Genomic DNA, 25,368 nt, shown 5'->3' on the forward strand with positions numbered 1-25,368 from the left:
GTTTGTCAACATCCATCGGTCTCCAACAGCCCCCAGCATGGCTTAGTCTGGCTGTGAGCTGAGGGTGAGGAAACATGGAGGGTTAATTCTCTTCTTTAATTGACAGGGGTGGTTTCCTGCTTTTAAGGCTGGGTTTCATTTGGCCTCATCAGCTCAAGACGACCCAGTTTTAGGCAAGCAGGAGCTGCCACTCAGCAGGCTGCAGTGGCAGGAGTTTGTCTGGGTGGGAAGAGAGAAAAATAATGGTTTTCCTTCCTCCGGTTTTGCAAACAAAACACTTCACAGCACGCAGAGCACTTCCCAGCTAAATTACCACCAGTGTCAGCAGTAATTGCAGCCGTGCAGAAGCGCAGCTTTCCGCTGCCTGCTGGATTTGCAGCCTGTTTTCTGGCGTGGGGTAGAGAAGGGCGGGAAAGCAGGAATGGGGCTTTTCCACTACAATCCTACCAAGTCTCCTTCCTTTCTCTAATACAAATGACCTTTCCATTTGTCCCTCAGCTATATTCTCTCTTTCTAAATAGAAATTATTTCACCTTCATAAAGGATGAAAGACCACGCGTGGTCCCCACCGCAGTAAAATGGGGTTGGGGCAGTGATGTGCAGTGATGTGCAGCAGTGATGTGCAGCAGTGATGTGCAGCAGTGATGTGCAGTGATGTACAGCAGTGATGTGCAGTGATGTACAGCAGTGATGTACAGCAGTGATGTACAGCAGTCATGAACTGCAGTGATGTGCAGCAGTGTCGTGCAATGACGTGCAGTGATGTGCAGCATTGGGCCAATGACACAAAACAGGGGGGAAAAAACTTCTACTCATGAAACAGCTGCAGGGACAAAACAGGGCTGAAAAATCAGTGGTGAAGCCAGGAGGTGGCTCCTGGGTAACGGCAGAGGCGAGTGGCCAAGGCAGGGACAATGGGGAGGGACAGGCAGCTGCCTAAATGGTGTCTGGCCCCCGTTTCTCAGCTCTCTTCACACCTCCCAGCTCCTCTCCCATACTCGTAGGGCCACCGGGTGCGTAGGTGGTCGCTTCAGCTGGAATTCCCAAGCAATTTTTTAAATTATTTTTTTTTCCCATTTTTTTTGGCTGCATCCTCAGAAAAGTTGCAGATGACGCATTAAAATGTAGATGAGGCAAAAGAGATGGGGCCGCAGCCAAGTGCAGGGGCTGCCACACTTGGGCTCCGGCAGACGTGTGCCGGCATGCTCAGCAGCCCTGCCCGGGATCCCGGCCGTCCTCCCGCCTCCTGCCCGCTCCCTGCAGCCCTGCCCGGGATCCCTGCAACCCTCCCAGCTCCTGCCCGCTCCCTGCAGCCCTGCCCGGGATCCCTGCAACCCTCCCAGCTCCTGCCCGCTCCCTGCAGCCCTGCCCGGGATCCCTGCAACCCTCCCGGCTCCTGCCCGCTCCCTGCAGCCCTGCCCGGGATCCCTGCAACCCTCCCGGCTCCTGCCCGCTCCCTGCAGCCCTGCCCGGGATCCCTGCCGTCCTCCTGCCCGCTCCAGGGCTCTCGCCCGCAGCCGGAGCAGATGCGGTTGCAGAGTTTGCTGCGGAGGCAGCGGCTGCCGTGTCTCTGTCCCCAGAGCTTCCCTGGGGTGGGGAAGCCGGAGCGGGGGCAGCGCTGGCACTGGCATTCCCAAGGGATGAACTCCAGCGATTCCAGGAGCTGCATCCTGGAATGATGGGCAGCCCACAGCTCTCCTGCCCCCGCCGCCTTTCGTCAGCGATGGGACCCGAGGAGGAGGGAGAGGAAGGGAAAAAACACCTGTCGTTCTGCAGCTTTTGAAGCGCAGGGTTTCAAATGTCTGAGGGAATCACATTATCCTGTTAAAAAAAAAATAAAATAAAAAAAATCCTAAAGATTTGAATGAATCAAGTTATTTCCAGCAGCAAGGAGCAGGGAGGTCTCCACCAGACCCCAGCACGGGCTCATCCACAGCTTCCCATCACCCTTTGGAGGGACCTGGCCCTGAGATGCTGCCAAGCTCAGACAAGCCTGGGCCATGTTCCTGACCCTGTTACACTGAACGCATCGATCCCACTTTATTCACGTAGGAAATCAGTAAGCAAGTCCTTCCCCCGCACAGGGTGCTGACGATGCTGTCACTAGTCCACACACCCCACAGGGCTGTAAATTATAGATGCCATTTTCTCCCATTTCAGTGCTACTTCAGACTGGAAGAGGCAAAATAAAAAATTTAAAACCCCGTTACAGGTTTTTCCTTCCCCCATCCCTTGACCCGCCCTGGGAAGGATTAGTCACTAAGCTGAAGGGATTGAATAAGCTGGAAGTGGAAAATATGTATTTCCTCCACAGGCAGGAGAGGCTAATTCTGGCAAAACACTCCCAAGGCTGAGGAAGGGGAAGGACTCTGGGCAAACCCTGGATGCCCAGCACAGCTGGCAGCAGCTCTGCCCCAGCCCCAGCCCGGGGCAGCGGCAGCGGGGCCGGCCTGGGAAGGGGAGCCCTGCGCTTCCCAGGGGGAATTTGGCCCAGCAGAAATGTTGCAGTAACAGCTGTTTGCATCAACTACCCTAAACACAAGCAGGCTGAGGCAGGGAGACCACTGTGACAAAAAAATGCATTTTTTGTTTTAATTGCTGGGCGGGAATTTTACCCTTTCAGCAAAACAAGACATTCTTGACAAATTTTCAGTACTTCTGAGATTGGTTTCTCAGCTGGTGCCTCTGCAGCTGGAACCAGGCAAATGTAACACCAACAGGAGAAGAAGGGTCTGCCTTGAAAGTCTGATAACTTCATGCCCAGGACATTTCTAAAGCAGCTTGTTTACACCCAGGGCCTGTTTTATGATGACTTGCACAACCTCTTCACAAGCCACGTGCCAGCTGGACAAGCACACCGTGACCATTAGAGCCTCAGCCCAGCTGTCACCTCTGGCGCCTTTTCCATGCAAGGAGGACACCTCCAGTAGTGAATCCAGAGGTCTCTGGATGTGCTGCATCCAGCTGAATTTAAGCTGCTGGCAGGCTCTGCAATACAATCACAGAATGGTTGAAAAGGACCTCAAAGCTCATCTAGTTCCAACCCCCTGCATGGGCACGGACACCTCCCACCAGACCAGGTTGCTCCAAGCCCCATCCAACCTGCCCTTCAACACCACCAGGGAGGGGGAGGGAGATTGGACTCTCACACTGCTGTTGCTCTAAGCAAAAACCAGGCATCAAGCAGGCTCTATCTTTCTTCTTCAGGAGCTGCTAGAGGCAAGGCAGCAGGACCTCAGTGGGCTGCCATGTACAAAGGGCTTCCAGCAGCTTCACAACCTTATTTTTCAATAAGCTTCCTGCTTCTCCTGCTTCCCAAGCCTTGTGTCCCATTGATTTTTACTGTTTGTTCTCTGAGCAGAGCTTTGCCAGAAAATAGCTCCCGAAATTCTTCAGCACGCAGAGCCCTGGCCAAGCACCTGGCCACCCTGGGCAAGGACACCAGGTCCTGCTCCCCACTCCCACGTGCCTGCCAGGAGGCTTTATAGTGCAGCAAAATTAGCTTGAGGAACATTTCTAATCCATTTGGATGAGGAGCAAGTCTTGCTTCGCTGAGAGGACAAGGCTGCATCTTTGGGAGCTGCTGTGTTCTCCTCCAGAGGGGCACACAAGTGGAGGACACAGATAGAGAGCAGTTTCTGATCAGCTTCTAACTTGGGTTTGTTCAGGAGCAAACCCCTTTGGGCCCCTCCAGAGGCTCCCCCCGAATACTGTTCCCACCCCTGCAGTGCGATGGGAGCTTTGCCTGGACCACCACAAGGAGCAGGGCTGGGATGAAGGGCAGGAACCAGCAGCCAAATCCCTCTGTGCATTAGCCAGAACCATCCACTGACTTTACATTGGGTCTCTACCCACCACTAAACACCTCCAGACTTTGGTTTGTTGGATTTTTTTCCAAACACTGAACTCAGGGAAGCTGTGCCAGAGCTGGAGCTGGAGCAGCAGCTCTAGGGGGCTGTCTTTCCCAGCACAGTGCTGGACAGAGACTGGACCCCAGCCCCAGGGGAGAAATGCCACCCTGGCTCTGACCCCTGGCCTCACCCTGAGCCTCATGCAGAGCATTTTCTTTTCCTGACTGAGAGTTTGTTCCCTAACAAACCTGTTCCACAGATCCCAGTTTCTAACATTAGTCTAAAATAAAAGGAAGTGTGCTAAAAATTTAAATTGGATTTTGCCAAAGCAGTCATGCTAAACCAATGTTTTAAATACCTTAAACTGTGTGCTTCACAAGTAATTAATTTAGCCATATTCCTGCGTTACATCTTTTCTTCCAGCCATTTAAGCATCAGATTAACATTGTCATGCAGATTGTAAATGGAAAAGACGCTGCAGGGAACGGCTGGGGATGCACGGAGCAGAGCAGGGTGAGGTTTAGCAGCCAGTCGGTCAGGGACCTGCTGCCTCTTGCCAGGGACAGCCACCTGCCCCAGCAGAGTGCACCTCATGTCCAGGTGGCACTGGCAGCTGTGTGCTGTGACACTGGTGACAGGGACAGCAGGCCAGGCTGCTCCCGTCCTTGTGCGGCTGCCCTGCGCCTGGCATCGAGCCGTCAGCTCCTCACCACAGCACCACTCCATTATTTACAAGCTTCCTTCAAACAGCAGCATTCTCTTTCCACTTTACCCACCCCAACGTGAAGAGCCTGCTCTTCAAAACACCCTTTGTCCTTGAATCCAGTCTTGTTCTCCTCAGCTCCTCGCTCTCCCTGCGAATTAAAATGGGGGGTTGGAATGGATGCCTTACCAAGACCTGCTGGTTGCTGTGGGCCCCCCCAGTGCATCATTCTCCCTGAACTAGACCTCACCTGAGGATGTATAATTAAGCTTGTGGACAGATTTTTTTAAAATGCCTAATTAAAGTTAGAAATGTTTTAATGAAGACTATTAGAACACTAGGAAATAAGAGCAAAAATCCATTCTTCAGTTAACCAGAGTGGATGTAGGAGGTTCTTGGCCTGGTTGGGTCTCCAGGGGGAGAGGGGAGAAGGAGAAACCCTGAGCAGGAGAAACCCTGAGCAGGAGAAACCCCTTGGCTGTCCCCAGGGGAGCAGAGAGCGGGGCAGAGCCTGCAGGCATTTACTGAAGAGATGGGAGCCAGGAGCAAGCCCGCCTCTGACAAACTCCTCGCACTACTGTATTGCAGAGTTTGCTCAGTAAATTGTTGGTTCTAACATTGCAAGATTAAAAATGGCTTTTGCACCGATGTAATGAGATGAGAAAAATCCATTCCACACCGAAGCCACAGCCTCACTTTGCAGCTCCAGACTCCTGGAGAGCCGTGAGGAACCTGAGAGCAGCACAAATCAGCACAGATTTTGTTTACTCAGCTGGTTCCTTTTTCTCCCTCTTTGATTATTCCTCCCTTCTTTGGAGCCATTCTAAGCTACAGTCCTGGGGGGAAACCCATTGTGATTTCAATGCACACCCATTCTGTTCACTGGATTGGCCTTAGCCTACAGCAACAAAATGAAGATCAGACAATGAGCCATAAAAATCAACCTGATGGAGAGAGCTATTGAAATAATATGCAATTTTATAGCTAAATAATTGCTCCATTTGCATGTGAACACTTAAAAAGACTCATAATTGCAGCAAGACTTAAATAAACCACAGATTCCTAAATACATTATGGTTAATGCTTGTAGTTCAAAAGAGTGGAAGGAACTGCTGGGATCAGGGAGGCCAAAGTCATTTTCCTGCTGGCACTGGCAGGTGTGAGAGCTGCCGGCTCTCGGCAGGCTCCATCCCCATGGACAGCAGTTCCCCCTCCCCTGCACTGCCCTGCAGCCCTGCTGGAAACATTCCAAGGAGCAGGAATGCCTGTGGGATGCTTTCCCAGGAGAAAGGCAGCATTTGTCCCTTCCTGGATGACCCTGGGAGGGAAGATGCTCCAGAGCATGGGTCCCCTCCGCAGGGACAGGAATGTCTGGGTTACCCGTGGGACTGACAGTCTCATACTTGGTACATACTGTTTGCCAGTGGATATTTAAGCAGGAAAGTGAGGTGAGGAATTCTTTCTGCAACAGCATTTATATTGTGCCTTTTACTGTCTATAACTGGTGTGCAGAGCCTCTGACCCCGGTGAAGTCAACCCTGTGGCTGCCTTTCCATGAGGGGGAAGAGAGACATCCCACTGGAGCCGCTGGAGCTGCCTGCCCAGCGCTGCAAACCCAGGCATTAGCAGCTCTTCTGTGATGTGCTCCAACATGCACCCACTCTTTCGGGCACACAGTGAAGAAAACTGCCTGATAGCCCACAGGAAAGCTGGGAAGGGACTTTTTACAAGGGCATGGAGTTATAGGACAAGAAGTGGTGGCTTTGAACTGGAAGAGGGGAGACTTAAGTTAGGAATTAGGAAGAAATTCTTCACTGTGAGGGTGGTGAGACCCTGGCCCAGGCTGCCCAGGGAAGCTGTGGCTGCCCCATCCCTGGCAGTGTTGAAGGGCAGGTTGGATGGGGCTTGGAGCAACCTGGGCTGCTGGGAGGTGTCTCTGCCCATGCAGGGGGGTTGGATCTGGATGGGCTTTAAGGTCCCTCCAACCCAAGCCATTCCATTCTATGATCCTAATTTTCAGCTGGCAGGATGCGATCCCCTCTGCTGGAATGTGGCTGAGACACTGCCTTGGTGCCACAAGGGACACTGGAAAGTCCCACTGCCAGGAGATGGGAGTAGGCAGGCAGCAGTCCCACATGTCCAAACAGCCACATCTCCTCCAGACCAGACCCTTCATGTGCATTCGGGTTCTTGTGCTCTGTGGCTCATGAGACAGGGCTGGGCACCCCACAGAGGGCTGGACAGAGGTATGGATCCCTCTGGGGATGGTGCCTAGCCTCTCTGCCCCTTGCCATGGGCTGAGCAGGGGCTGCTGTCTCCAGCAGCTTGCCTTTGCCATTAGAAACCTTTTTGTTTAGGCTGGCTCTGGAGTTAATGGTCAAAGCTACTGCCATCAATTATATATGAACACAAATAGAGAGTCCAGCTTAGCAAATTGGGTCCCTCGTGCCCATGTGCAGGCAGAGCACTCATAAAGGGCTATTTTTGAACTGCTGACAGCCCCAAATCAGCAGCTCAGCCCCAAGCCCTGCACGGCTGAGCTCCCAACCATGTCCTGGGCATGGACCAGAGCCAGGATGCTCCGGCGAGGTTTTGCCCACTCCCTGCCTGGTGGCAGAAGATCAGGAAGGCTCCAGTTGAGATGTTCTCTGTGGTAACCATGGCCCATCCCAAACAGCCTCTGAGTACCAGGATCCGCTTTACTGACAGCTTGAAGTGGGCTGAATAAATTAAAAAATACATAAATAAATGGCAAATTAGGAGAGCAAAGAGCCCAAGCTGTGAGCTGGTGATGGTCCAAGGCAGGTGAAGCCCCAGTTCACCAGTCCCCCTCCCACCCTGTGCTACGCAGGGATCCAAACTGCATCCTTTGTTCCCAGCAGCTGCAGCAGAGCACAATTCTGCAAGCCACAAACTGCCACCACATCATCTCCAAGGAAAGACTTGAAGTGATCCCAAATATTCCCCAGAATATTAATTGGGACTGATCTGGTGCATCCAAAAGGATACAAGGGAAGAGCCCCTCTCCTCTGTCCCGCCCACAGGCAGGGACAGCCCAGGCTGTCCTGGGGGTGACAGCAGAGGTGGTGTCTGGGGAGGTCCCGTCTGCCTGAGGTCACAAGCCAGCAGGACAGCAATGAGACAAGGTTTAGCAAAAGCAAAGCTGAGGTTTGCTCACACCAGCGCCGCGGGGACGCACCTGAGCTCTCATCTGTGCAGATGTTCCCCCATTAACATAGTTATTCCTGTAAGCTTTGGCTTTTGCATTCCAAGTTGGTCTCTAAGCTGGAGCAGGTCCAGACACGTGCCGTGTGATGAAACAGGCCCCAAGCGGGCTCCTTGCCCATCCCCAGCCCTGGCACAGTCCTTGTCTCTCCCTTTTACATAATCCCACTGGCATCAGGCAGTGCCAGGGTCCAGCAGCATCCCAGGAGCATCCCGGGAGCAGTGCGGGGGCTGCAGCATCACCCAGGGTCAAAGGGGGGAGCAGCAATTGGTATTTTTAGTGTCAAACAAGGGGCAGCTCAGCTGGCATGTCATTTTAAGCAGCATCAGGGACATAACTCAAGCAGAAAATTAATTGGGAAGGACTTCAGCTGCAAATATAAAGGAGCTGAGGACTTAACAGGATTATTGTTGCAGCCTTTGGGAAAAGTCTTTGGCTTCTCCAGGCACTGGATTTCTCTGAGGCTGAGGAAGTGAGCCTGGAGATGAGTATCAGGGAATATCAGCTCCATCCCTGTTGGCAGGCTCCTTCCTAGACTGAACAGTATCTGGTTCAGCAGCATCACAGCTGAGCCTGGAGGGTTACTCAGCTCTTCCTCCAAATCCCCCTTCACTTCTTCTCTTGGGGGGAGAAACCAGCTCTAGATACAGAGAGATTTGGGAGCAGGAACAGGGATTAGTCATAAAGATAAAGCAACAGCTTTGTCACCAACAACATGCTGTTTGGGATCAGTTCCCCAAGTCTCAGGCAGCCCCAGCCTGGAGAAGCTGTCAGGGCTGTGATGAGCACCAGCAGGAGAGCTCAGCCTTTGGTGTTGAACCCTCACCTCAAAAAAAGCTGGAAAGGATTCACCAAAGCCCAACTTCGGAGGCTGCATGAGCGTTTGTGACATGTGGGCAGCAAAGAATTGCAATTACCCAGAGCATCAGGACACTGGTAGCACCCAGAGCCCGTGGGAAATCAGCAGAGATGACTTCTGGTGTCTGTGAGCCCAACGAGCAGGAACCACGGCTTGGGAACAGATCCTGTCTCTGGGTGACATCATCAAAGACACAGGTCCCACAGATGTGCTCACAGGGGAAACTGAGGCAGGGCAGTGCAAAGGCTTGGAGGGGGCTGTGGGAGGGGAAGGGAGTCACAAGGAGCTCCCAGCTGGCACCTCTCCCCCAGTCCCTAATCCACCAGGAACCTGCCCCCATCCCCAAAATACTGCCTTCCCCCAGCACCCAGGATCCACTTCAAAGCACCGAGCCTGCCTTGCCACCCCCCAACACCCGCCTGGCTGGGAGTTGGCTCCCAGAGACCTTAATTAGCAGTTGTGCCCCTGCCACCCGGGCACCGTGATGGGGAGCAAGCACCAAGGGTGTGTGACACTTTTGCTATAAGTTGGTCATGGTCAAACTACAGGAACAACTCACAGAGAATTACACCCGAGCATCCCAGTCACTCCAGTCACTCCCAATCCTGTCTAGGCGGTCTCTGGAGGATTAATATTGACATTTGCAGAACCCCAGCGTTGCCCAAGCCAAGTGCTGTGCTGAGCTGCACACCTGACTTCCATGGGCTGGTGCTGAAGCCAGCCTGGCTTCACCTCACTCCCAAGGACCCGAAAATCAGCATCACCACAACCCTGCACCCTCACCCCACACCAGAAGCAGGAACGTTGACTGGACAGGAACCACGTCCAGGGGCTGGGAACCAGCTGAACATCCCCAGGCTTTGCCCTTCACCCAGCCCTGTAACATCACCCGTCAGCTGCTGGAAGGGACATCCCGAACAGGCAAAGCCAACGCCAAAGTCACAGAAATCCTTCTCACTCTCACTGAAGGTGTGACAGAGCAGCTCATCACCTGCCCACACCGAGCAGTTCACACTGAAGTCACAGCCGTTCATTATTTTTCCTGCCTAGGCTAGGAGGAATAAAACCCCATAAGGTGCAAGAGGCGTTTTATAAGAACGCCCACACATTTTTTTCCTGCATGTCACTTGAAATTGGCTTTGATCTCATCTTCACTCAGTGCACCAGGTGAAAAGTCATTAAGCAATCACCAGGATTCAATCGTACCCAAGACAGATGATGCTTTTTTTTTGCTCCACACAATATGCTGCAAATGAACTTTCCCTGCCCAGCCTTGAACATGCTTTGCTAATTGATTTTTCTGCTCATTAGTACGAATATAAGTTACACTGAACACTTAATAGAAACCATCTTAACACCACCGTCAGAAATTCACCGTGCTATGATCTACCCAGGCAAGTGTTTTTGGTATAAAATTACAAATACAAATGCCTGCAAAAGCACCCAGACCCAAACGCTGTTTGGTTATGCACAAGTTTAAAAATCTATTAATAACCCCAGCAGAGAGCTCTTCTGCAAACCAGCTGCACCCAGGCAGGCAGCTCTTCAGAGGCAAAGTAAAGAGCGATCACACTGCAACGTAACAAAGAACCATACCGTGACCATACCTATATTTCATGCCCGTTTGCTTTGCCGTGGATTCTTTTAAGGAAATGTGGTGCTGAGGGGTAAATGTCCCCAAACTGCGAGCAATAATAGCCACTGTCCGAAATTTTGCCCGGGCTGCATTCACTACGTTGGGGGCAGTGGTGTTCTGCTTGCTGATGAGCCTGTCTTCACCATTGCGACTCTTCAAGTTGTGCTCTGTGCAGGCGATGGACACTTGCATCGCGCCCTGGGGACACCTCTGGCCACCGTGCAGGTGGCAGCCCGAGCCCCCGGCCGCAGGCTGCCCGGCTGGCTCCCAAACGCTGCCCGGGAAACCGCCGAGCTTGGACCCGCCGGAGTAGCCGAGGGGCTCCGGGAGAGCCGGGCTGCGATGCCGGCAGCGGAGCAGCCCCGAAGTGGCCGAAGCAAGAGCAGGTCCCCGCCGGCTCTCAGCGCTCCCCCCGCGGTATCTGCTGCTGCTGCTGCTGCTGCTGCTCAGACAAAAGCATCCATCCAGTCAGGTGCTTCCAGAGCACAAAGCCGCTTCTTCATGCCGAGCCGCCAGCTGCAGCCGCCGCTCTGGCCCGATGCAGGCTGGCTCCCGGTGCTCTAACTGGCTGCAGACATGCTGCAAGCGCTGGCTCCGGCTCCCGCTGGCCCACGAACTGCTGAGCAGGCAGGAGCCGGCGGGCAGGGGCCAGCGGCTGGCAGCCGGGGCTCAGCGACCGGCAGCAGCCATCGCTTCTCCTTCGCCCAGCAGCAGCCACATCCCGCCCATGGCAGCAGGGTCCCCCCGGCAGGACCCGCGGGGAGCGGGGAACCGGCCCCCTTTGTGCTCAGCGGGGGGGCAGGCGCTTCAGGAGGATGCTGATGGTAAAAATAGCTGCCGGCGCCGCAGAGCAAGGAGAGGGCTTCTTGGAATTCGATGGCAAAATGGGCTAATTTTGAAAAAAAAAAAAAAGAAAAAAAAAAAGGGGGGGTGGGTGGGAATGGGGGCGGGGAAGTGGGGGAGCAAAACCAGCGCGGCAGGGAGTTCACACCTGAATCCGTGTCCTGGCCCCGCAGCCGGCGGCGCGGAGCGGGGCTGGCAGCAGTGCGGGGTTCACCCCGCTCCCCCAGCCCAGCCCGCCGCGGCGCGAAGCCTGGGGAGCGAAACCACCCCCGGCCCTGCTGCAGCGGCGGGAGGAGCGGGGAGCCCGTCACCCTGAGCCGGCCCCGGGCGCTGAGGGCAGGGACCACCGGGCTGGTGTGCAGCCCAGCGCGGGGTGGGAGGGCAGGCAGGAAGAGGGGCGACTCGGAAACCCCCCCCACCCCAGGACCCTGAACCCTCACTGCCACTCCCCAGAGCAGCCCTGGGGGTGGATGGGTGCAGACCCAGGGGAGAAGGTGCTGCTGGGGTGTCCACGGGTGACAACACAGATCGAGTGGGTAGGTGAGGACTGGGACTGTGGTCACCCCCTGTCCCTTCCCCAGCCCCACGCAGGCTGGTGGGAAACGGTCCTCAGGGTCCCCCACACCCTATTCCTAAATCTGCCCCCAGCTCCCAGCAGGGCTGAGAGGAGGGTGGGGACACCTCCAGAGGACCCATCACCCACCCCCTACTCACTGCCCAGCTGCCCAGGATTCTGTCCCTAAGGATGGAGGCCCCCTGGCCCATCCAGAGATCTGTCAGGTTCTCCCTAGCTCAAGGCATGTGGAGGTGGAGCAGGAGAGGGTGGCAAAGAGAGAGGAGCTGAAGGTTGAACCCAGGACTCCCCCCCCACAACGGGAGCACCCCATGGTTTCTTCCCCCAGCCCATTCCATAGAAGAGGGGAGTAGGAGAGCCACCAGGGAGGCCAGCAGTCCAGGCCACCCACCACCCCAGTGCCAGGGGGACAGCTGCTGCTGATCTCTCTGCAGTTTGTTTATCTAATGGCTCGTTTCCACGTACACAGCACAGGTCTTTGAGGATGGAAAACATTATGTCAGAGTAAAGACAGTTACTTTCTGATATTTTCCAGAATATTTAAAAGATATTAAAAGCCAGGTAGGTGTGGTGCTGAGGGATGGGGTGGCCTTGGCAGTGCTGGGTTAAGAGTTGGACTTGGTCATCTTCAAAGTCTTTTCTAACCGAAATGGTTCTGTTGTTCTATGAAAAGATGATTAACAGTCAATCAAACAGCAGCCCCTGAGCTGGAGTTGCCCTGGGAGTTGCCCTCAGGTGTGGACTGGGTGTAGACAGACCCCTTGGGGTGAAGTCAGGCAGGGGCAGTCAGTGGGGTGCAGGTGACCACCTGAACCAACCACTGCCCATCTCAGGCATGAGATTTGGCTTTGAGAGAGTTTCCAGACAAGGTAACCAGGGAGTCGCTGCTACAGGTCACAAATAACACTTGTGTGTGTGTTACTTGGGGGCTGTTGGAGCCAGGTCTCTGCCAAATGGCATGACTTGGGCCTGGGGATGTGCCCAAGTCACTGTCATCCAGGTCCAGGTGACCATCCCTGCTGCCCTGGCTGCCTGCGCCCTGGAGTGCCAGAGGAGGGGCAGGGAGAGGACAGAAAGGGACAGTCACATTCTGCTGGCACACCCCGCAGAGCACATTAACAGAAGGTGCTGAGCTGCAGAGGGCTCTGCCAGAGAACTGTGTGTTTAAACTCGGGATTTATTTCATTTCCCTGAACCAGATAATCGCTTCTAGACAAAAACATCAGAACAAAGTAATTTTGTATCGTGAAAATCCTGAGCTTACAAAACCAGGGGAAGGTCACATCCTCTGTGGAGGACAGCCCTAGGGTGCGGGCAGCAGCTCAGGCCCAGGCTCCCCACGCCACATCAGTGCCACCAAACCACTGCCGACACAGCTGGGTGCCAAGACGTGGGTCTGCATTTCCTCCCGAAGGACAATGGCAATCACTCATTAAATAACTTGCTCAAAATGCTTCACCCAGCAAGTCTGTTTTAACACAGATGCTCATGACCGTGCCGGCTTTGCCTCCATCCCAGGGTTCAAAATGAAGACAGGAGCCCCTACAGTGAGCAGGATGCTCTAGGCACAGCCAGGAGATGCTCCATGGCTTCTACACAAATCCAGATTCCAGTGTCCTGTTCCTTTGCCCCCTGCAGGGGCAGGCTGAGGCGCAGCACTGCGGCAAGTGGAACAGAAACCTCCAAAAAGGAAAAAAATCCCTTTCTTCAGGCCCAGTTTGGTCCCTGCAGAGGCACGGCTGGGAGCTGGGCTCTGCGGCTGAGCAGCTGATGGACAAGCCCTTTGTTCCTGCTGGAGCCAGCAGGGAAAGGTGCCCCTGCAGCCCAAAACATAAAAGTAACATGAGGTTCTTGGGTCTGTGCTGCATGAAACATCTCAAGCTGACGCACACCCAGCCCTCCGCTCGGCTCAAGCTGAGCTCACAGCTTTCTTCTCTCCTCCTTTTTTTTTTAATTTTTACGTTTCACCTTCAAGTGAAGCAACTTTGAAACATCATGTCAATTCTGGCTTGAGACTTTGCTTCTGGTGGCTGCGGTCAGAGGTGATCTACACTAATTACTCTGCTACTCTACCAAAGCAGAGTCTTCCACAAATATCAATTAGCATCTTAGTAATTTTCTTAAATTTAAGCTGATTGCCAGCTAAATCTGTATTTTCAGTAATACCAATATGCTGCATATAAATTCTGGCAAGCTCAGTCAATCTTTTAATGTGGCAGGTCTTAATTTCCTGCCTCTCCTGTGCTGAGCCCTCAGCAGCAGCCTCTCCCTTCTGTGGCCACGTCTATTAGTTCAATGATCCACACTGCACAGGCAAGGAGGCTACATCAGCTGGTGAGCTCGGGGTACAAGGCAGAGGTGGTTACCTCTGCCTCCATCCCTGTGCCACTCATGTTTTCAGTGCTTTTTATAAAATCAAATGCTTTCTTTCACCACCAGTTGCAAAGTTCACGGCTCTACCTAAAAAAAGTAAACTGGAAATTTCCATTGATCTATATAAAAAATATCATCTTTTACATAAATAATCTGAGTATTTCTCAATCTTAACCTAAATTTCTTACTAAATTGTCTTTTAAATTTGGAGGGTTGTGGACACGTGGGGGCCCCACGATGTTCTCAGCCAACCACAAGGTCACTAGAGCACTTTTGCACCTTAGTGCAGTTGGAGGTCTCTGCTCCATGGAAGACACTCCCGGGGGTTTGGCTGCAGGTTGTGGTCAAGAGGAGAGCTGGACACCAAGTCCAAAGAACCAGTCACATAAACCCTCATCCCTGCACGCTTCCCAGCAGTCCAGGTCACTGGTGAGGATGCCACCACAGCTGGTCTAAGCCCTTTACATTAAATTCTTCAACACTGAGAGAAGACAGCAATGTACCATGGTAGTGGAGGTAGCACCCATCAGGCACCAATGCCTGAGGAGCCCCTTTGCAAAGTGCCTTGGCTAGAAGCCTTCCTTTGTAGCAATGTAGCAAATCTATTTTCAGTTTAGGTATTTTTTGTTTGTGTCTGCTTGTGTGTCATAAAACTGTTTTGGTTGGAAAAGACCTTAAGATCATCAGGTCCAACCATTACCCCAGCCCTGCCAAGGCCACCACTAAACTATGTCCCTCAGCACCACATCTACACAGCTTTTAAATCCCTCCAGGAAAGTCCACCATGGTCTCTCAGCTTCTGCCTTCCCAAAATCCAGGAAAGAAACTTTAGGCGGTAGTTTCCAAGACTGGTCTTCTTGAGAATTGCCCCATCCCTGGAAATGTTCAAGGCCAGGATGGATGAGGCTTGGAGTAACCTGGTCTACTGGAAGGTGTCCCTGTCCATGGAAGGGGTTTGGTTCTGGATGAGCTTTAGGGTCCGTTCCAACCCAAACTATTCCATGAACAACTATCTTACTAGCTGTCCCTGAGCCTCAAGTTGCAGACTTCCACCAATAACTCCTCCACAGCACAGCAAGATATGCTCAGGGAAGTTCTGCATTAAGTCTCAATAGAAGTTTCACGGGGCCATAAAAGCTGTGGTTAGAAACACAGCCTAGTGCAGCTCCGAGCTGCTTCACTCCCACTCAGGGGCTGGTTGAACTCAGGTTCCCTGCTGGGCTAATTGCTTACAGCAGCTTCATTAATTAGGCTGATGTGGACAATGCTGAGATAAAAAGCATGGCCACCCAGGAGTGTGGGGACAGGAGCCCAGGGCTGAGCTGGCCTTAGGATCCATCTCCCCAAAGGGTTTCTGCAAGATTAATTAATGCATTTCAATTAAGAGCCAAGGCTGTGCTGCAGCAGGATGCTCCCTGTCTGCAGCAGCAGCAGTGACCAACCCCATAGCCATTTGTGGCATATTTAAACCCATAAAGAATGTTTATTTTTTATAATATTTGTGATTATTTTTCTTGGCAAATGTGCTGCAAAGGCCCTGTGCTCATCTAGCAAAGAGGCATCATATTTTCACTGGTTTTGCCTGAAAAATTTAATTTGCATTTGTAATTGCACTTGAGGGAGACTGAACACAATTCCCATTAAATGTTTTTTTTTAGTTAAAAGACACTGCTCTGACAGATTTTCAGCCAGGCTGGCTCTGATAGCATAGATCTGTGACCAGCTCCAGCCACATGCCCACCAGCTGGGCTCTGAGGGCTCTATCCTCCCAGAAAGGACACAAATCAGGAGTGTAACAGTGTGGGCAAACAGAGCTGGGCTGCTGGCCCTGGGGACACAGGCCGTGGGGACAAATCAGGGATATAAATCAGGTGGGATCACTCCAGCCTCAGGGATGCTGAGCAGAACCCTACACACTGCCCTGCTCTTCCGCAGGGGTGGGCCCTGTATTCCCATTATAGATCCATCAGGATGTGGTGGAACCATAACCAGATCCAAACTGGCATGAAAAATGCACTGGTTTTTAACTCTAACCAGAACTGAGGCAGGTACCAGCTGGAGAAAAACCCCTGGGAGATGCTGCCCTGCAGGCAGGGAAGTGGTTGTTCCCAACAACCCCATCTCAGTTTCAGAGCCCCCATTTATTTAGTTTTAATTTCAACCCATACATCATCTAGATACCAGCTCATGAGGAGTTAATGAACCAACCAGGAGTTGGTTCCCATGCTCCAGCCAGGCACTGGGTGCCAGGAGCACCCACTGAGAGCCAACAGCCCCCCCGGTACCCCCCACCAGCTGCTGGGGAGCTGAGCAGGGGTCAGCCAGCTCTACACGATGGTCCCTTAACACAACATGAAAGCATCAACACTGAACCAGAGACCCAGAGCTTTCCCCATCTTACAAAGAGCACGTAACCTTCAGGGCACCCAATTCAATTAATCCATCCCTGATCCCTGAGGGTGGAAAACACCCACCAGGATGTTGCTTGTCACCGTGTTGGCTGCACTACCCCCACTCCAGACCCAGGAATTCAATTTTTCCATGTTATTCATTTAATTTCTCAATGACTGGAAGCCAGTGGCTGACAAGGTGGGCTCCAGAAGCTACAATTATTTTAGTGTATTGTAGTAGAGTGACTACGATTAATCCTGATTGAAACACTCAGAGGAGCATGAAGCTCCACTGCACAGTACAAGAGGTTTCATTAGATGACTGTATAAAGCAGTTCAAGGAAGGTGAAGAGTGCCAGCAATGCACTGAGGCTGGTAGCTCGTGCCAAACACACAGCATTCCATTTTGTTGTGTGCATACCCTAGGCAGTGCATAGAGAAAACGCAGGTTTTTTCCGGGTGTTTCACACAACTCGATTAATAAACATATTCTGAATAAAGCTCTGCCCCAGCTTTGTTCTTCCAACTTGCCTGTGCTCACTGACTGGGAGATTTTAGGCAATTATGCATATTACTCTGCTATCCATATACGTCAAATGTCACCCAAGCATTACTTGTAACCACTTAAAACTCTAAATTAACTTATATGTAGAAATATGTCGCTGAGGCCTCGGTCTTGGCTACCAAACAACACCCAACTGCATCCTGCCCTTTTCCAGGACGTGCTATAGCAGATGGGTGACTAATTATCGTGCAATAACTTTGGATTCTTTGAGATGAGCTGGCAGAGAGTCAGGATGAAGACAAGCTCCAGGAGAACTTTCTCCAGGCAGACACCCCTCCAGCAACCATCCCAGGAACCCTCAGCTTCCTCTGGAGCTGCCATCCTTGGCCCCCCAGGGGGACCAGCACCCTTCTGTGAGCAAATGAAATGAAAGCTTCCTGTCTCCCTCAGGGATTACCTCAAGTAAACCATTACTGAATAATAAGCACTATTAAAATATCACCTTCCCACGCAGAACTTTTTAAAAACAAACTTTTTATTCTTCTGAGATTTTCTTTTTTGCTGCAACATTGCTAACTATTGAAGCGAGTGGCACAGGGTAAGCATCCCATCAGCTACATCCACCAGAACTGACACAGAGTAGAATCATAGAATCATTTGGGTTGGAAAAGACCTTTAAGATCATTGAGACCAGCCATTAACCCAGCACTGCTCAGGTCCCCACTAAACCATGTCCCTCAGCACCACATCTACATGGCTTTGAAATCCCTCGGGTCTCCCTCTCTGCATTGGAGGCAGAACTTCCCATGGACCAGAGCTCCCTAAATAATGAGGCATCTCATTAAATTAGTCACTGAGAAGAATTATCCCATCACCCAGCACCCTGTCATCTGTTGAAATGAAGCAGATTGCCAAGGAATGATCTTCAGTCCCATTAATTTTATCACTGCCATTTCATGCTGCCAGTTGCCTCTTGAGGAACCTGAGACAGCAAAACCACCACATCAGCACTTCCTCTTCTGCTCCATTACTAGCCTACAGCCCTCACTACAAATCCCCATTTCAGGACTTTGGGAATCTGGTTTTTACCTGGACAGGGCAATTTCACTCCAAGGAGGCTGTGCTGGAGTGGGCTGTGCTTGCCCAGGGGTGCAGGCAGAGTGATTTGCTGCCAGGCAGAAGCCAGGGACTACGGCAGCTCTTGTCCTGCCTAATTTTCCCTCCACTCCCTTCAGACTAAGAATATTGCTCTTTTCACTTCCAGAACTCTCTGCAAAGGCTTTTAATTATTTCCCCCCCTGCACCCAAGACAGGAACACAACGTATCTCAGATCAGCGTGATGTCATTTTAGTAAATTAAAAGCAAGGTGCTGTCAAGTCTTCAGGTGATCTCCAAGCACAGCCAAGCCCTTCCAAGCCAAAGATCTGCCATGCTTCCCAAGGCCAGGCAAGGAGTCCTTTGGTCTCCAAGCACATCCCACACAGTATCAAACAACCACTTTCCTACTGGAATGGTGCCCATTTAATTAGCAAAAGGATTCACAGAAGGATGTTTACTTATTGCCAAATGCATAACCACTCATTAGGTCCTCAGGGTAAAAGAATAATTACTCTCACAATCTAGAGGGTCGTTTGTTCTGCAGTGAAAAATGTGCATTCCAACCCCCTGGCCAGGATGGACACCTAAGGGCTGGCAGAGAAACTGCTCAGCTGGATCCCCAGGGGAAGCAGCTCCCCCCGACAGCCTCACCATGCCTGTTAGGACACACTGAGGACCCCTGTGCACTTCACAAACAGCCCAGGAAAAATAGCAACCATGCTGCTGGAATCACAGAGAGTCTGTGTTGTCATCTGGAGTCCTTCCGGCACAGGGATGAAGCCAAGCAACTATGAAAATTCATACTGCAAACAAGGAAAAAACCCAGCTTATCAGGCAGCCGCAGGCCTGCAGCAGGCAGCTCAGCCCCGGGAAAGCTCCTTTCACATCAGGCTCCCCAGGCAGCTCAGAGAGCAGAGCCAGGGGGGCCTGGCTGCCCACAGCCCCCAGCCCAGGGCCTCGGCCAGGGAGGGCAGGCACAAGAGGGTGCTCATCCCTCATGGCAAAACAGCCCAGCCCAGAAACACCACTCAGGGGGTCATTGGGGCTTGTTGAAACAGAGAAATGGAGCAGCTTCCGAGTCAAAGGCAGGTGTGAAGGATGGTCCTGCTGAGCTCCAGTGGTGCTGAGCATGAGGGGCTACTTCCAGCTCCCACAGAACACATCCCTACTGGAACAGGAGGCACTGGCTGACAGAGCAGCCCAAAACACTGTCATTACACTTGGCATTTGATAGTAGACAGCACCAGAAAGTACATCAAGAGGTAGGGGAAGCAAAAACCCCAGGAGTCCACACATGCTCCAGCTCTGCCCATGCCAGGTTTGTCATTCCCGTGTTATTTCCTGCAGCCGTTCCTGGGAAGCAGCCAGGGGCTGCAGCCCAGAGAAAAAAACAAACTAAAACAAACCTGTCTTAACCGAGACCGCATGGACCAAAACCTCATCCCAGGGCAGGCAGGCAGCCTGCAGAGCTCAGACCTGCAGATAACTACCCATCCATGTCCCACGCGCTCCCGTCCGCCCCCCGGGGAGATGCTGGGTGCGGGAGCAGGAGGTGTGTGAAAAGGAGCAGCGAGCCTGAAACATTCCCGCTGCGCACCGGCGGGAGCTGCTGCTCAGCACGCACCACGGGCCGGCGGGGATTCACTGCTGGCAGGACAGACTCTGCGGTGTCTGTCCCCTGCAGAACGGTGTGAGGAGCCCGAGAAGTACCGCGGGTGGAGCTGAGCTTTTACATGGCTTTGTTGAGGACTTCACCTGCAAAAGGAAGCGAGTGTGCACTTGTGTGTGTGTGCATGAGTGTGCAGGCACCCACGTGTTTAGCAAGCAGAAAGCAGCAGGACCGGGCTCCAGCATCCCGGGAGCAGCTGAAGGGCTGCTCCTGCTGAACCCTGGGAACGGGGCTCAGGCTGCGCCCAGTGACAGGCACCACTCCCGGGAAGGAGTAAAATGGCATTTCTTACTCGGAGGAGGAAACACCGCGCTACAACCGCCGTACACACACACACGGGTACCCTGCTCGCAGCCTCACCCACACACATCCTCCGTTTTTATCCCTTCCTCCTCCCCTCCTTGGGCGTGGTGTGGGCAAGAACCCTGCAAAAATAACACAAATAGGAAGGAGCAAATGGAAACTGAAATAATTTGGGAAAAGGTCAGACACAGGAATATCTGCCATCCTCACTGCACTAGACAGCAGGGTGAACAGGCTAAAAAGAGAAAATCACTTAAGAAAAATTACAGGGTCTGGATGCAGCTCTATAGATCAGTCTGCACAGGAAACCAGCAACCAGCAAGGCTGTAAACTATATCCCACTATATATAATGCAACTGTGCTCCGAGCTGAGCAGATTAGGATGGGATTACAGTGCAGGATTATAGGACCACTCCAAGTGCTCTCCTAGATTTTGCCATCTATAGATTAAGTAAATTAAAGCTTCAATGCGTGAAATGAGCCCGACCACGGAAGCCTGGAAAGCAGCTCTGGCAAGGTGAGCATTCCCGAATTCCCCTCTCCGGGCCAGCTCTGTGGGGAGCAGACACAGCCCCAGAAGAAGGGAGAGGGGCACGGAGTGTGACCCGCCTGCTCCCGCCCTGCGCTGAGCAGAGCATCCTGCGGAGCAGCCGCTCGGCGGGGAGAGGGGGCTGAACAAAACCGCAGTAAAGCCCCTCCCGGTTTGTCACCTCGGCTTTCTGCCCTTTACAAGCCTGCGGTGCTGGAGGTGAAACCCAACCCTTCGTATTTCAGAGCCTTTGACAACCTTGCCCGATACCGAACGACACTTTGAACATGCTCCTGCTCTCAGCAGTCCAAAAGCCCCGTGGCATCCACTGAGCTCCCCAGTTCCATGACAAGATGCAGGCAAAGTGTTCCCTGTGTTTTAAACCTGTTGGCCAGAAATGTAACTTCCATCCCCCCCCGGTTCCTGTGTTACAGGACACGGTGAACTACTTGCTAGAGGCTGTTCCTGATTTTTGATCACATCTGCCATAATCCCTGCCAGTCATCTTTTTCCTAAGCCAAAAGCCTGTTTAATCACCCAGTGCAGGGGCAATCCCAGCCCTCAGAGCCCTTCACTTTCTATAGCCCGGTTTCCTGTACCCATTTGAAATGGAATGGCCAGTGCTGACTACAGGGTTTGAACCATCAGCTCCTAGAAATGAAGACAAACCCCCAATATTTTACTGTTATGCATGTCACATTTTCTAAAATTGTATTTGCCTTTTTGTGTATACAACTCAGGGATGGGGGGGACCTTTCAGCAATAACTCTTCTGCAGGAGGACTTCATCTGGTTGGTGCCTTCAGTGGTCACCAGAAACTCCCAGTTCTCACCCAGTTCAAACTGCCAAGACAATATTTTAACCATGCACGAGCCGAGTATTGAGGGGTTCTACAGTCCCAGCTCCCAGTCCACATAGTTCAGTTTTGAGGAGCTCAGCCCCCAGCAGGGTGGGTGTAGAAGGAAGCCATGCAACAAACACCCAGCTGGACAATAACACACAAATTGTCTTGGCAAACGGTGTTTTGTCTGAGAGAAGTACTGTTGCCAGCAGAAATGAACCAAGCTTGTGCACGGCTGCACTTCCAGCTAGTCAGTAATAGGCTGAACTAAGCTGTATTTGCTAAAGCAGTGAAAGGAAAGAAAACTAATCATCCTATAAATAAACCAGCTTATGACTGTTTAGTAAGTGGTTCCTGTTAACAGTTCATTACTTTTCACACGTAATTAAATAGCTCTTAATAAAGAAAGGGGTTTATAGTGCTGCCTTTAGACAGCACAGATGCTGTCTTTAGACCTATGGAGTCTGAAGAAATGTCTGGGAGGCAGAACAAGCCATGCTGGAGAAGCAAATATTCCAGGTCCCAGTAAGAATGGAAGAGCCTCCGTGCTTCTAAACCTACAAGAGCAAAATTCCTCTAGAAAGCAGCAAGTGCCTGCTGGAAAACCCCTCTACATTTGGACAAGAGTCATTACTCCTTCTGCTGTTTCAAGGGCATGGAGTGATAGGATGTGGGGGAACAGCTTAAAACTGCAAGAGGGGAAATTTAAATTAGGAATTAGGGATAAATTATTCCCTGTGAGGTTGGTGAGACACTGGCCCAGGTTGCTCAGAGAAGCTGTGGCTGCTCCATTCCTGGAAGTTTTGAAGGCCAGGTTGAATGGGGCTTGGAGCAACCTGGTCTGGTGGGAGGTGTCCCTGCCCGTGGCAGGGCAATGGGACTGGATTATCTTTAAAGTAATTTTAAAAACCCAAACTATTCTGTGATTTCTGTTCTGCTGTTCAGTCATTATCCTTTCAGTGCTCACAAATTACTTTTCACTGAAACAGCAGGAAAAGTAACTATTCCTACCCCCATGTGAAAGAGGCAACGCAGCAGATGGACATGAAGAACTAATGCAAGAAGAGAAAAACAAGAGTTTTAAGAAACAAGGTCACATACATTTACTATTGCTCAAAGTCATGCTCATCCTTACCATGCTCAGAAAACGTAACAAAAAGCTGCCAAAGCAGATGATGCCTTTGGACCCTGTAAGCCTGAGGCTGGGCACAGCCCTACAGGCACCAACTGACCACACTGCCAGATGGCAGCTGGTCCGAGCTTCTCCTTGCTGTTTACAGCCAAAGAAATGGCCACCAGGACACGCAGAGGTACCTGTACTTCATTCCTGTGTGGGCTCGGACGGTCTCCTGCAGCGACAGCCCGTGCAGGTGCAGGAACTTCTCCAGGTGCTTGATCTCAGAGGTGGGGCTCAGCCTGCTGGGCCAGCCTGCAGCTGGAGGCCTGGCTCTGGGGACCGAGCTGGGCTTCCTGCCCCTCAGCAGCGCTTCGCTGGGCTTCTGCAGGCTGGGCCGGGGGGGTGGGACCTCCGCACAGGCCGCCTTGTACAAATGCATGGTCAGGGCTGGGGGTGCCCCACAGGGCGCAGCCGGTGTGGAGGTGTAGGGTCCTCAGGAGCTCCCACCCTGCTGCCTCCTGAGAGGAGAGCCCAGGGCCATCCCGCTCCCACCAGCACGAGATGGTACAAGCTGGGTTGTGTCTCCCAGGAAGACCACAGGAAGATGGAGGAGGATTTCCCACCCACCCATTCCTTATATTATTGCAATTGGCTCATTTTAATTGATGCCCAGGGTGGATTCTGGCCAAGATCAGCAGACTTGCTCATCTGCTGAAACCTTTAATGGTCAAGTACCCTGAGGGGTAAGGACTGCCAGTGGGAATAGAGCACAGACCCTGTTTCCCAGGTCTTATATTTAAATAATGAGAAATATTTGTTTGGGATTCAATCCAAGGCCAATAAACATAAACCAAATACTCTCACAGAGTTTATTCTGGGCCTTGGGCTGGACAGATGAATGCTGCAAGCCTCTCTTATACAAGTCATTAGAGCATTTTGTTTTCTCCTTGCCCATTGTGAACTCTTACATCATCTGTAAACTTCCCCAGTATATGCAGCCTCCCAGGGATTCAATAATTAATAAGAAAACAAAGGCTATGGAGCAGTCAACCACCAAGACGGAAAAGAAATAACCTAAAAACAAACAGACAAGGGAAATACGTGAGAAAGGAACAAGTTACAGGCATCATGGCTGGGCAGGGAACAAGCACCAGCTTTCATCAGGCTTCATGTCTGCACAAGGATGGAGAGGAGCTGTGCAAGAGGAGCCAACAAAGCCCCTGAGATGCCAACAGCCACTACAAAACTTCCAGTCTCATAGAACCAGCTGCCTCTCAGCAAGGGGCAGCAGGCCCACAGCTGGGCTGGACTAAAAATAAATGTGCCAAACCAACAAAAAGTCATTTCACCATTGCTAAACAGCAAAGAAAAAGTCTCAGGTTCTCAAGGTCTTTATCCCTGAGGAGTGATGGGAGAAGCAGCATAGGTTTTGTGGCATCACCGAAGCCAGCACCCAAGGGTCCACTGGGCAAGATGACACCCAGGACAACAGCAACTTTCTCTGGCCAACACCAGCCCACAGTGAACCAATCACTGAAGCAGGTTTCTGAGGAGCTTCTGTTTCAGAAACTCAAGCCATTTTCTGAGTGTCATTTCAATGCCAAATACACCAGAAAAATAAGTTAAATAATCAAGGGATGGATGTATCATGAACTCAAATAATCTTTAAATCTTTCAAAGCAGATAAACAAAACCTGATCCCAAACCCAGAACATATTTTAAAAGATTATAATTCAATGTCACCCAGGGGGGTTTGGCATGGACATCTGTATTACCCCATTATCCTTTCCCTCTGACTGTTGTGTCAGGGCCCTGAGGGCACTAACAAACCCCAAGGACCCTGATCTGCCAGGCTGGGGCAGTGGATGGGTCCTGCCCTGCTGCCTCCAGCCCTGCAGTACCCAGACAGATTGCTACCCAGAGATGGGGCATCATGTTCTCTTGGTGCTGATGCAGCCAAACCATCCATGGTGGGTGTGGGCAATGCTTCCAGGCTCTTCTTCTCACAACACAAGCCCACACAGTGGAGGAGACTGTGCCCAACACCTGCAGCCATTTGGGCTGCCCAGGAGCTGTGGGATTCCTCTCAGCAGTGGGACACCCATGGCTGTAGCTGGGACTTCTCCTGGTCTGCAGCAACAACCCTTACCTGAGCCCTGTTCATCCAGCTGTGACTATGGACCTCCCCCCATATTCACTCTGTGTCTCTGAAAATAAATCCCCCTTTTGTTTCACCTCCTGCCAGACCCATATCTCTCCCCATATATAGCACAAGGTGAAGCAAAGGCAAAGAAATAGTTTCATGAACTATCCTGAATTTTTTTTAGACACAAGAGTTTCAGCGGTTTGGAGTTTTAGGGGCTTGTAGAGATGAGCACCATTAGAAACTTAGTTCCCCCAAAACTTACTGGCTCCCAAAAGTTATTCCTCAGTGCTTTGCTTTTAGAGCTCCACTGAACACCACAGGAGCCTGACCATGGCTGGTGTGCCCAAGAAATTGCTGTGCCCGGGAAATTGCTGTGTCTTAGTCTATTGACCCCCTTTGATTTCCTTCATTGCCCTTTCTAGACATTTCTGCACTTAGTAACTAGTTGTTCCACCTCTCACAATTTTATCTTGCTTTCCTTTCAGCTATCCTGTCTATAACTTTTAGTCTAATGACATTTTTTTTTTCATTTCTAATCTCAGTGCATCTTCAAGATCCTTTTGTTTTGTGCCAGGCACTTCAGGCATCCCCCTTCTGTCCGGGATTAGGGAGGATTTCACCCGATCTTCCAGCTGAAATCCCTTTTCCTGATGCATTTACACATACATTGTTGGGCAAAACGCTGAAACCCCCTTTGGCAGCAG

General features: G+C 51.8%; 1 protein-coding gene across 2 annotated transcripts in view; it reads right to left on the reverse strand.

The window, feature by feature from the left end:
* KCNAB1 (potassium voltage-gated channel subfamily A regulatory beta subunit 1) overlaps positions 1–23,081 on the reverse strand; it is a 55,350-nt gene extending 32,269 nt beyond the window's left edge. Inside the window, exon 1 of one of the 2 annotated variants that reach the window (XM_051626940.1) lies at positions 22,716–23,081. In XM_051626940.1, the coding sequence (XP_051482900.1) occupies positions 22,716–22,957 (242 nt within the window). In that variant the 5' untranslated portion in view covers positions 22,958–23,081. Of the gene's footprint in view, positions 1–10,246; positions 10,879–22,715 lie in introns of those variants that run through there. The other variant, XM_051626941.1, reaches the window with a different exon arrangement.
* Positions 23,082–25,368: the final 2,287 nt, after the last annotated feature.

The sequence above is a fragment of the Apus apus genome, chromosome 8 (genome assembly GCF_020740795.1).
Source record: "Apus apus isolate bApuApu2 chromosome 8, bApuApu2.pri.cur, whole genome shotgun sequence".
Classification (NCBI taxonomy): Eukaryota; Metazoa; Chordata; class Aves; order Apodiformes; family Apodidae; genus Apus; species Apus apus.